Below are 12,290 nucleotides of genomic sequence, written 5' to 3'. Positions count from 1 at the left end.
CTGGATCAGGCCATAGGCCCATCTAGTCCAGCTTCCTGTATCTCACAGCGGCCCACCAAATGCCCCAGGGAGCACACCAGATAACAAGAGACCTGCAAGGCCTCCTGGGAATTGTAGTTAAGAACATAAGAAGAGCCCCACTGGATCAGGCCATAGGCCCATCTAGTCCAGCTTCCTGTATCTCACAGCGGCCCACCAAATGCCCCAGGGAGCACACCAGATAACAAGAGACCTGCAAGGCCTCCTGGGAATTGTAGTTAAGAACATAAGAACAGCCCCACTGGATCAGGCCATAGGCCCATCTAGTCCAGCTTCCTGTATCTCACAGCGGCCCACCAAATGCCCCAGGGAGCACACCAGATAACAAGAGACCTGCAAGGCCTCCTGGGAATTGTAGTTAAGAACATAAGAAGAGCCCCACTGGATCAGGCCATAGGCCCATCTAGTCCAGCTTCCTGTATCTCACAGCGGCCCAACAAATGCCCCAGGGAGCACACCAGATAACAAGAGACCTGCAAGGCCTCCTGGGAATTGTAGTTAAGAACATAAGAAGAGCCCCACTGGATCAGGCCATAGGCCCATCTAGTCCAGCTTCCTGTATCTCACAGCGGCCCACCAAATGCCCCAGGGAGCACACCAGATAACAAGAGACCTCATCCTGGTGCCCTCCCTTGCGTCTGGCATTCTGACATAACCCATTTCTAAAATCAGGAGGTTGCACATACACATCATGGCTTGTACCCCATAATGAATTTTTCCTCCAGAAACTTGTCCAATCCCCCTTTAAAGGCGTCTAGGCTAGACGCCAGCACCACATCCTGTGGCAAGGAGTTCCTCAGTCCGACCACACGCTGAGTAAAGAAATATTTTCTTTTGTCTGTCCTAACCCGCCCAACACTCAATTTTAGTGGAAGTCCCCTGGTTCTGGTGTTATGTGAGAGTGTAAAGAGCATCTCCCTATCCACTCTATCCATCCCCTGCATAATTTTGTATGTCTCAATCATGTCCCCCCTCAGGCGTCTCTTTTCTAGGCTGAAGAGGCCCAAACGCCGTAGCCTTTCCTCATAAGGAAGGTGCCCCAGCCCCGTAATCATCTTAGTCGCTCTCTTTTGCACCTTTTCCATTTCCACTATGTCTTTTTTGAGATGTGGCGACCAGAACTGGACACAATACTCCAGGTGTGGCCTTACCATCGATTTGTACAACGGCATTATAATACTAGCCGTTTTGTTCTCAATACCCTTCCTAATGATCCCAAGCATAGAATTGGCCTTCTTCACTGCTGCTGCACATTGGGTCGACACTTTCATCGACCTGTCCACCACCACCCCAAGATCTCTCTCCTGATCTGTCACAGACAGCTCAGAACCCATCAGCCTATAGGTGAAGTTTTGATTTTTTGCCCCAATGTGCATGACTTTACACTTACTGACATTGAAGCGCATCTGCCATTTTGCTGCCCAATTGACATTGAAGCGCACTGCCATTTTGCTGAAAGGGCAGAGCCTTTCAACTCTGAACAGTTTCCTTTCTCAGCTCAGCTCAGGCAGGCACCTCCTTAGTTGCTCTAGTTCCTTTCCAGGGACATTCCAGCCAAAGTTAACCTTTTCTTCTCCTTCCCTCTGCTGCAGCCTGGTTCTGCTTGGCAAATGCTTGCAAAGCAGGTCTGTTTTTTGAAACACCAGGATGGGACCCTCCTTCCCAGGCTACAATTCAGTGCACCATTACTTAAGAATAACACCCATGGAAAGCAGTGGGTCTACTTCTGAGTAACAAGGGTTGCAAATATCTCATCTCTCTGCTATGAATTGAATTGCACACTCTCAGTTATGTGTTATGGGTTGTATGTTGTACATAGAGATTCTGGCTTAACACACCAGACACCTTAAAAGGTGTCTTTGATTCATGGTTCTCCTCATGTCCACCTTAAAGGTGGATTTAATTCATGGATCTCCTGCAGTGATTCCCAATCTTTTTCACTTGCTTATCGCTTGACAGCCCATTTCCATAAATTGTACCCTTCATATTAGCAAAATGTTTGTAATTAATAATACAAGCCTTCATCTTCTCCATATGAAAGCCCAGACTTCATGTACTCATCACATATTTTCTCTTTTCATCTGTTTGAAGACCTGAAGTCTCGGCCTTTGCACTGTTTTGCACCAAAAGTGTGCTGAGAAATTCTGGGTGATTGATCACGTTCCATATTATGTTTCAGCTTTTTTACTGGGCTGGTTTTCAATCACTGGTTCATAAATGAACTGATGACCAAAAACTAGCTCTTGGTGGGGCTTTCCCAGCCAACTACCTCCCTTCCTGCCTTGCTGGTCCTTGAAAGGCATTCCTGCCTTGCAAGGCATTCTGGAGCACAACCTGCCTTTTTCTGCCATTATTCCATTCTTTTTCAAGTACCCCTAAAGGTCCTGTTGAGTGTCCCTGGGAGTACATGAATAACAGGTTGGGAACCACTGTTTTACTGGTATGTAGTTTACAGTGCACTTACTCTGATAGTGTTTACAAAACGGTGGTGAAGACCAGAATTTAAAAAGAATAAAAATGTATCTTATGATCTTTTACTATGTTTTTAATAAACTGGAGGCTACAGTTCTTAGGTAACAATTAGTGGTAGGTTATTTTTCAGGATCTGGCCTGGGGTAAAATAAGACAAAACTATAGTCAGACACCCCCCTAAGTTTAACTCCCGACTTATCCGAGGGTCATAGAAAATTCCATGGTTGTTGGCTCAAAACCTGCCGTTGGCTTATCTGTGGGATCGACTTATGGGCGAATGTCTTCGGTGCTTGTCTCTGGGCTCAGGCAAATTGGTATCCTTCAGTGCTTTGTCCACTTTCATTTGATTTGGTATTATGGACAATTTGGACTCCATGGCTCTCAGACTTCTGTCTTTTGGGAGGTATCATTTAGTATGTGTACTTCCAGACAAGGGTTAAGACAAGGGTTAGAAAAATGGCCACATGTTATCTGCACAAATGGGGTGGTTGCATGTCTTATAAACCTGCACTGCAAGTATTTTATTATTAAGGAATATAAAACTTAAATTTAGATCAGGCCGGTCTTAATACAGGTAAGATGAGCAAAGACATAACAAATTTTTCATTAAAACCCAGTTCATGTCCCCTGGGCAGATGCATCAGAGCTGAGATTATTTCGCCTGCATGTTTAATAGACTGTTTTCTCCACAATGACATTTATTGGCTCATTACTGCCTAAAGTAGCCCTAACTTTATTATTAGTATTTTATGGTGCACGTTTCAAAACAAAAACAAAATGCTTTTAAGGTAGAATATATAAAAATAGGATGCTTCTGGGGTGTATTTGTCCTGTTTTATGTTTTCTTTTTTTACATTTCTAAATATGGTAGAATTTATCATATCAAAATGTTAATATATGAATAAATTTGGGTGACAGACAGGATTTCTGTTTAATTAAAGTGTGTCCAGAGACATAACCCTGTTCCAAATTTTTTTTTAAAAAAAGATAATTAAGATTTAGATAATTGATGAGGGCAAATATAATAAGAGTGTGATTATCACAGTAACAAAAGAGTGGGGAAAATTTGGTGTAAGAGCTGCTTTCCTCTCTTCATGTTGGTTTTGATACGTAGGTACTAGTTTGCCAAAGTAAGACTCTACCAGCTACTGTGTTTGGAAATTATGTAATAAATACATATAGATTGTAATGATATCCTGAACCCCTGTATTTAAACTAACCTGAATTACAGTGAGAGATAAACAGAATATTTACTCATCCCTTATGAGCTGCTGCTGATATGTAAATTTATTCTTCTACTTTGCACAAATACACTTTTGAGCTACTGCTTAAACACTTCAAGGTCCTTAGCCAAACAGTTTTAATGATGCCTCCAATATTATGAAAGTGTGACATTTGATGAATACCTTTGTAGTTGTGATACCTGTGGGGGAAATGTAAACAAAACAAGCCAAAAAAGCCCTGCACATCAAGCCATGGTGCAACATCTAGAGATGATTTATAATTTTACTGTTTATATCCATCTTGACATTTTTTATCTGCCAAAGGCAGGTTTCATTTGGATTCTTAATCTGAGATTTATTTGGTGGATCTGGAAGTCATAGCTAGAGTTCCCACAGGAAATGGTCCATCTACCAACAGATTAAATGGCAGTCCTGCAGTTGTTAAGGGAGCTCTGCATTTAACACACATGCAGACTCATTCAGCCAGCACTGTGGAGAAAAATTAAAGTAGTAACCCAGGTTTAGGAACAATGTAGCTAAAAAGTCCCATATTTGCTGAATGACAAAGGGTTATATAGCAGCATTTTCATTTTATTATTCGTGCTTGAATTTCTTGTTTGCTTTGTTGAGTCTGCTGACGAATACTAATAAATGCCTGCAACAATCCAGACGGGAGATGCCTGGCAACAAAGCTATGCGGTGGACCTCCCTGATCTTCTCCAGTTCACAACCTGACCTTTTGAAAAATTGCCTGGGCTAAGCTGCAGAATTTGGGTGTAATGGTTATTGTTAACTCCAGCTTTAGGATTTATTAATTTGTGTGATCAAGACTTACCTATACTTCAAAGTTTCAAAAGACCAAACACAATCATCCGTCCATTAGAACTAACATTGTGTTCCACTGAATTTTCCCCTCCCCCCTTCCCCTTTACCATCTGTCTAGCAATAGTCCTGTTTTGGGGCTGTGTGTGTACATGCACCTATGCATAATCTCAACAATACCTTTTAAAGCATAGGCTAAAAGATCTGTCTAAGAAAAAAAATGATTTATTTCCCAAAATCTAATGCTGGAAAATAATGTGTTAATGAATTGCAAAACTTTAAACAAATACCTAAGGAAGCCAGTGAAATTTACGCAATAACGATTCATGATCACAGTTGACATTCAGTGCTACAGTTATGATTAACCAGCTATGTGAAGAGGTTATCTAGAGCTCTTTCCATCAAACTGGGGAAAAATAATAAAATTTGTGTTCCTGGAATGGAGGAAATAGAACTACTTAATCACATATAAGCCCCATTGAGTTTAATAGGGCTTAGTCCCAAGTTAGTGTTTATAGAATTGCACCCATGATGCCCTGAAGATATTTTTCTATTGTCTTTCTACCAGAACCCGACAGCTCTCTTCATTTCTGTCTCTTCCATGGGCGAAATATTTTATCGGGTGTGTGCATCACAATCTGTGATCATGGTGTTTTATCAAGTAACAAAAATAGGTCTCTTCTTAAAGGAACCTGAAAAATGGGTCTGACAAACAGGGTGGGAAGAGAGGGGATGAGTGTGAGAAAATGCAGTGGCAAGTACTTCGGATTTATTTCTGATGTGAGTGATGAGGCTTCATAGTGAGCAGGGGCCATATGTAGCACCACATTTCAGTGGTTTTTCAGAGAATGAATCCAGAAGCTATTGAAATACTAACTTATAACGCAGAGATGTCGTGCAGCCTTCTCGAGGGACCGTGTAATTCAGACACGTGGGGATGGAGTGCTTGAAAAGGTCCCTTGGTCAGATTGCCTCACATCGACCTAGTAAAACTGTCTCTGCACTGTGAAGACAGATTCTGATGTAGGAGAATTTCAGACAAACAAACCCCATTGGTGCAGTTCCTGGACAGCACCAGTGGTGAAAGTGGTCAGTAATAGATTAATGGATGTGATTTTTATTTATGTGTTGATGCAGTTTTGCAATATGGGGGGAGGGGTGTAAGTGACTTTGTGTCTGAGCAGTTAATCCACAAGGGAGCTGTGCTAGATGCTTCTCTAACATTTCAGTTGGCTCTCAGTTTTTGTTGCATGGATCATCAGCATTGTTCTAAATGTCTCTCTGAATCTGTCTCCAGCTTTCAAAAAGAGAAACTTTGGGAATACAGCACTACACAGTAGTATTTTGGCACACTTGTGTATGCCTACAGGAGACTTTTCTCTCTTTGTCTCCTTCACTCTCTGCTCAAAACTGATTATGTATGACCTTAAGGGCACAAGCCTAACCCCTTCTGTCAGTGCTTTCCAGCACTGGCATAGCAGTGCCGATGGGACGTGTGCTGCATCCTGCAATTGGGTGTCGCTCACGGAGGCCTCCTCAAAGGAAGGAAATGTTTGTTCCCTTACCTCAGAGTTGCATTGCCCTTATGTCAGTGCTGGAAAGCACTGACATAAGGGGTTAGGATTGCACCCTAAGTAAATTAATTGCTATGGCAGCTTTTCCCCCCTTGTAATAAACATGGGTACATTTAGGCATTGTGTCTGAATGCCATCAATAAATCTCAAATAGGAACTTTCCAGGTCCCTTTTATGTTTTTCTTGATCTTCTGGCTGACTCAATATATGTATTGATCAGCCCTCGTCTACAGATACTTGTATTTCTTATTACTTAGGTAAACCCAGGGCTTATCTTATAACACGGAGGCCAAAAAGTGTTGAGTAGTGAGGGAGAATCATGGTGCATAAAGCACTTCTGTGACTGAGAGGACTTGCTAATCATTGATTAGCAGCTGTGGAAAGAGAGAGCTTCATGAAACTGCAACTGTAATACCCTTAATGAGCAGATTGTTCTTCAAGTTTGATGGGAAGAATATTGCAGTCCTTGATCTCTGATCACTCCTGAGTGCTCCATTCAGTACCAGGAAGAGACTTGGATAAAAAGTAGAACCAAGATGTGTCTGTAGTTTACTGGTGAGGGAGGACTGCATGGACTACACCAGTTCATGGTGTTATTTTCTACTATGTGATTCTGGGAGTGTGTACTTTATTCTTGGTGGAACAGGAACAAAAACCATGGGGAACCCAGGTGGATTCTTGACACAAAGTACAAGTATCCACAGTTAGGCTGAGCATCTGTGCAAATGGATCTAATGTTTGCAATGATGAGTGGCAGCAGAATGTCAGTGGAACACACGTACACACTCCACCCATGATGGGCTTGGTGAAGCTTGGCTTGAGGCAACAAGCTCCTCCGTAGCACTGGAGCAGTATTAGCAGCAACTGAATGTGTGTCATTGTTATTTCTCCCTCAGGAAAAAGGATATTGCCACAATTTCAAATAGATTTTGCAGGAACTGACTTCATCTGAGTGTTCTTGGATTAGTCTCTGATTGTCTGCTTTACGTGCAGAACACCTCCTGGCATTATTTCATGGGTACCTTAAAGGTTATACTTAAACTAGCATCAGTGAATGGATAATATTGTTGTGTATTTGCTTAGTGTAACTGAAACAATGAGTTATATCAAAACATTCATAGAATAATAGTTTCATTAAAACACACAGGTAGAATGGGAGATACATGTCTTGGCAGCACTACATGTGAGCGGGATCTTGGAGTTGTGGTGGATCACAGGATGAACATGAGTCAGCAGTGTGATCAGGCTGCAAAGACAGCAAATGCAGTTTTAGCTGCATTAACAGAACCACCGCTTCCAGGTCACAGGAAGTTGTGGTTCTGCTTTACTCTGCACTGGTCAGACCTCACCTGGAGTATTGTGTCCAATTCTGGGCACCCCACTTTAAGAAAGATGCAGCCAAACTGGAGCAGGTTCAGAGGAGAACAACAAGGATGATCAGGGGGCTGGAGGATGAGCCCCATGAGGAAAGGTTGAGGGAACTTGGCATGTTCAGCCTGGAGAAGAGAAGGCTGAGAGGGGATATGGGAGCTCTCTTCAGATACCTAAAGGGCTGTCAGATGGAAGAAGGGAATCATTTATTCTCAGCTGTCTCTGAAAGTAGAACTAGAACCAATGGGTCCAAACTGCAAGAGAGGAGATTTCGATTAGACGTCAGGAAAACATTCAGGGTGGTCCGGCTGTGGGACAGACTGAGAGAGGTGGTGGACTCTCCCTCGCTGGAGATGTTCCAGCAGAGGCTCAACAAGCACCTGCTGGAGATGCTCTAAGGCAGGGGTGTCAAACTCATTTCATACAGAGGGCCAAACAACATTCATGATGCCTGCTGAGGCCGGAAGTGATGTAATTAGCCAGGAAGTGATGTCGTGAAACAGGTCATAACCAAAATCAAGCGTTTTTCTTACTTAAGAACTCATTAGCTGCAAATAACAGAAGAGAAAATATGCAAATCTTGATCATATTTTAAGATATGGCAGAGCCCATTTTCATGCGGGCTGCCCTTTCAGCAGGAACACCTCAGCACTGCTCAGCAGCTGAGAGCCTGAAGGCCAGATGAAAAGCTTCCAAGGGCTGCATCCAGCCCCCGGGCCTTATGTTTGACCCCCTGCTCTAAGAGAATTTCCTGCTCTAAGAGAATGTTCTGCCTAAGACAGGGGGTTGGACTGGATGACCTATTAAGCCCCTTCCAGTTCTGTGATTCACACACAACATTTTCCTTGAACATGTTTAGCATTTCAAGGAATGTTTAGAAGCACCAATCCTTGGGTGTAAATGTAGAACTAATAACCATTCCCTTTCCACAGGAAATCTGGGGGACTGTATGTAGTTCTGTGGTAGTGAGATGTCCAACAATGACTTCTTGGCATCTTCGTCAAACCACATGTTTGAGATTGTTTTGAGGGAAGCCATGTCAGTTGAAACTGTGATTTTAAATGGTTCACCCAAAATCCGTATTTCTTACCTTGGAAGTCTAAATTTGGGGTGCCTGTAATACTTTTCTTTAATTCAAGGTCCACATGCTGGTCCTGAAAGTTCTCCTTCAGCTCAAATTTTCATCTGAGAAGGCCTCCCAACCCGCTAGCTTATGTTCTGTGTTGCTAGAGCAGTGGTTCCCAACCTTTACAAGCCCGCAGACCACTGAGGCAAAAATTGGAATTGTCATGAACCACTTGTGACTGTGGAGAGTCTGGTCTCCGCCCTCTCTGGTGGTCCATCACCCAAGCGTTCCCCCATGGACTGTCAGAGAGGACAGAGAATGGCCTGCCCGTAACCACCACGGCTGCCACTTCAATGGTTGTGTCTGTGGGCAGTCCATTCTCTGCCCTCTTTGGTGGTCCATGGGAGATTGCTTGCATTGCGAGACACTGGAAGTGATCAAAGGTGGGGTTTTTCTTCCTCATGGACCACTTCTCAGAGTCTCATGGACCACCTGCAGTTCCCGGAGCACATGTTGGGAAATGGTGTTCTAGAGCAATGGGAATGAAAGGAAAAAGGTCTTTTCCCCCTTTCTCCCACAATAGTATGTCAAGTGTCCGAAGGAAGGTGGTGGTGGAGGAAAAGAGGGTTCTTTGTTTTCCTGCCACTGGAGCTAAAACAAAGGCATGTGGTGGAGCCTGGAGGCTCTGGTTGGAGGAATCGGCCTGTTTCATGCCTGCTGTTGTTAATGGGGTTGTTATGGAAGGGTTTGAGTAAACCATGCTATTTCAGAGTTGTTTCTGTGCCCAACTGAGGGCATTCTATCTCACCAATTCAAAACTAATTCACATTTGTGGTGTTGGTGTTAGTGCTTGTACTTTGAATTGTCAATATTAAGCAATATTAAATTATTGCTTTATATTGTGTGGTATTTAATTAAATAGTAAAATGTTGCTGTTTTCCAAACAGAAATGTTAGACGTGGAGCAGAATTCTGAGCAAGAGAAAGACAATTACCTGCCTTTTCAAAGTAGTTCATCAAGATTGCAGCAAAGAGGAGAACTGGCCACTCAGACAAACAGTGAGCAAATAGAGCCTCCTGATCAGCCAGCAACTAGTCTGAGCTCTGTGCAAACTGCTTGTTCCCAAGTTTCGCATCTAAATATTGTCGCTGCCTTTTGCACTGACGAAAGGTCAAGGTAAGCAACGAAGTCATTCCAGATTATATTTTAATCATTTTCTTTCAATAGCATGGACAAGATTTTTCGGTGTAAGCCATTGGAAAATGAGTGACTGTTTACAGTTTTTTATTGGAAGAAGACTGCCAGGCCTGTCCCATCCAGCTGAGGCAGGTGCCTGCCTTGGTCACACCTCCACTGCTCCTTCACCTTCTATTCTCTGGATACAAATAGAGAGAGGAGCTTGGAGAGGAATGTAGAAGAATGTTGTGGGCTGGAGCACCAGGGGGGGAGTACCGTCTGATTCTCCACTAAGGGAGCAGCATTTGGTACACTGCTTCAGGTGCCAGGAGTTCATAGATCAGTCTGGAAGACTGGTTGTACAGTGGTCAAGATTGTTTTTAAACAGGAACAGTGAGCACATTCTCAGTTTCTAGTGATACGAAGGGATTAGGATTTAAAAAGGAAAAAACCAAGAATTTTTAATTATCACAGTACAGGTGTTTACCGCTTTGCAATCTTCTGGCTGGGATTACATACATGGTCATGTGGTTGTCAGGAGGCACACATCCCAACCCTCCGAAAGCAAGGGGAGCTCCACTGCCCCCCAGAAGCTCAGACTAAGGGAAACTGTGTCTCTTGCGCAATTTCTAGTTTTCTCCATGAAACCAAAAGTCACGCAAGAGATACGATTTTCCTTCTTCTGAGCTCCACAGAGGCAGCATGCAGATGCGCACTGCCTCTGGGAAGCTCAGAGGGGAGGGGAGCACCCCCTTCCTTGCGGAGGGTCCAGATTGCGCCAAGCTCCACTTGATGACAGGGATCGCAGTCCCAAAGATGATCTATAAAATTAGGAGTGCACTTGCAATGGAAGTCAAAAGAATATTGAGAGTGTTTCAGTGACAGGAGCAAGATAAGGCCATTCTTGGGTAATTGAGTGTTGATTTCAATATTTGTTTTAAAATGTTTGTGTCCCCATTTGTCTGTCACTTATAGTGCACAGCACCTAACAGTATTAAAATCAATCAAGAAATCACACACACAAAACATTACTATTAAGAATACTTACATACTGCTTTTCAACAAGAGTAGTTCACTAAGTGGTTTCCATAGTAAAATACAGGTTGTCCCTCGTTAACCAGTGGGGTTCCATTCTGGATTTTAAAAATCTGGATTAAAAAACAGTGGAAAAATAGATTTAAAGACCCACTTCCATGTTTCTTGCCCCTCCATTGCTCCAAATGAATTAAGGTCTTGCCTCAACATCCTCAGGGATTTGATTCTGGGACTCCCTGCTGATACCATAAAATGTGTTAAATGTGTCCCTTTGCAACTGTGGTTTAAAAACAGGTTTTCTTACTGTTGTAGAAAGGCGGTCAGCAGTTAAAAATGCAAAAGACCCCCTGCCTTTGCCTGGCTCAACTGAAGAATGGAATGACCACTTGCATGACTGTCTATCTACAACAGTAAGAAAAGCAGTTTTTTTTAAACTGTAATTTTAAAGGCATGCATTTTTTCCCTTCTCCAGGGATCAGCACATTCCTTCTCATTTGTGGTGGCCATTTGTACTGAGTTAAATCCATGTATAAAAAATTCATGTATAACAAGGTTGGACCTGTAAGTCAGTAAATGGTTCCCTGTCCCCAAAGAGCTCCCAATCTTTAAAAAACAAACAAACAAAAAGGACAGGAAGCAAATCCTCTGAGCTCTGTAGCTCAGCATTCTCTTTACGTTTTGTCTTCTCCTCTTCCTTTCTCTTCATCCCTTTTCTCACCCTGTCTCCCTAGTCAGGGCTTGCCCCTCACACAGGCAAAGGAGGGAGATCTGTTATAAATACTGTTAATAATAATAATAATAATAATAATAATCTCGGTAGGCTTTCTACAACCATTGCTGTGACCTGAAAGAGCCTTTTCCCCTGTGCTACTGCATGAGGGAGGCCTGAGGCCTTCCTACCAACTTGGGCCTGGCAGACCTTCCCCCCAGTGCTAATGTATGGTGGTGGCCTAGCCTCTCAGCCATGCAGGGTACTGTTAGGGTCCGCTTCTGCTGACCCCCCCCCCCAACTGGAGAACATAGGGTAGCATTAACCCCCTGTGCAACCCTTCAGGGCAGCAGGCTCCCCGTGCCTTACCTACACTATTGTGCACACGTGGCTGCTGCCTCCATTCAGGCTGCCTGACTCACGCAGGCGAGCCACATTTTGAATTTCACGCCCAAGTGTGCCTGGAGCGCCTCGCCCCCCATGCAGCTGGGTGCAGAAGACAAGCCTGCGAGTGCTCCGGATGCCTCAGGCCTCCAGAGCTGCCTTGTCCCCAGCCACACAGGAGATGCGGAGCCCAGTCCTCCTGCCCAGTTGGGCCCTCTCCTCCATGCAGCAGACGGCTGCCATCTTGGACTTAGCATACAAGGTGTGCAAAAAGCTTGACACACACCCCCCGCCGAATATGGGCCTTGGAGGCAGGCTTGCAGTCACAGCAGAGGCTGCAGAGCCGCTCGAGCCTCCTTCCCATGTACCCAGGAGAAGCAAGAGGAGGACGAGGAGAGCTGGGACGCCTCAGCCCCTAC

The 12,290-nt window shown here is 43.9% G+C and overlaps 1 protein-coding gene across 5 annotated transcripts in view; it reads left to right on the top strand.

Moving 5' to 3' along the window:
* MIPOL1 (mirror-image polydactyly 1) overlaps positions 1-12,290 on the top strand; it is a 273,609-nt gene that overhangs the window by 58,057 nt on the left and 203,262 nt on the right. For all 5 annotated transcript variants that reach the window (XM_066631517.1, XM_066631516.1, XM_066631515.1 and 2 more), the window contains one exon: positions 9,515-9,743. In XM_066631517.1, coding sequence (XP_066487614.1) covers positions 9,515-9,743 — 229 coding nt within the window. The remainder of the gene's footprint in view (positions 1-9,514; positions 9,744-12,290) is intronic.

The sequence above is a fragment of the Tiliqua scincoides genome, chromosome 1, assembly GCF_035046505.1.
Source record: "Tiliqua scincoides isolate rTilSci1 chromosome 1, rTilSci1.hap2, whole genome shotgun sequence".
Lineage (NCBI taxonomy): Eukaryota > Metazoa > Chordata > Lepidosauria > Squamata > Scincidae > Tiliqua > Tiliqua scincoides.
This window is presented reverse-complemented; position numbering and strand designations above follow the sequence as displayed.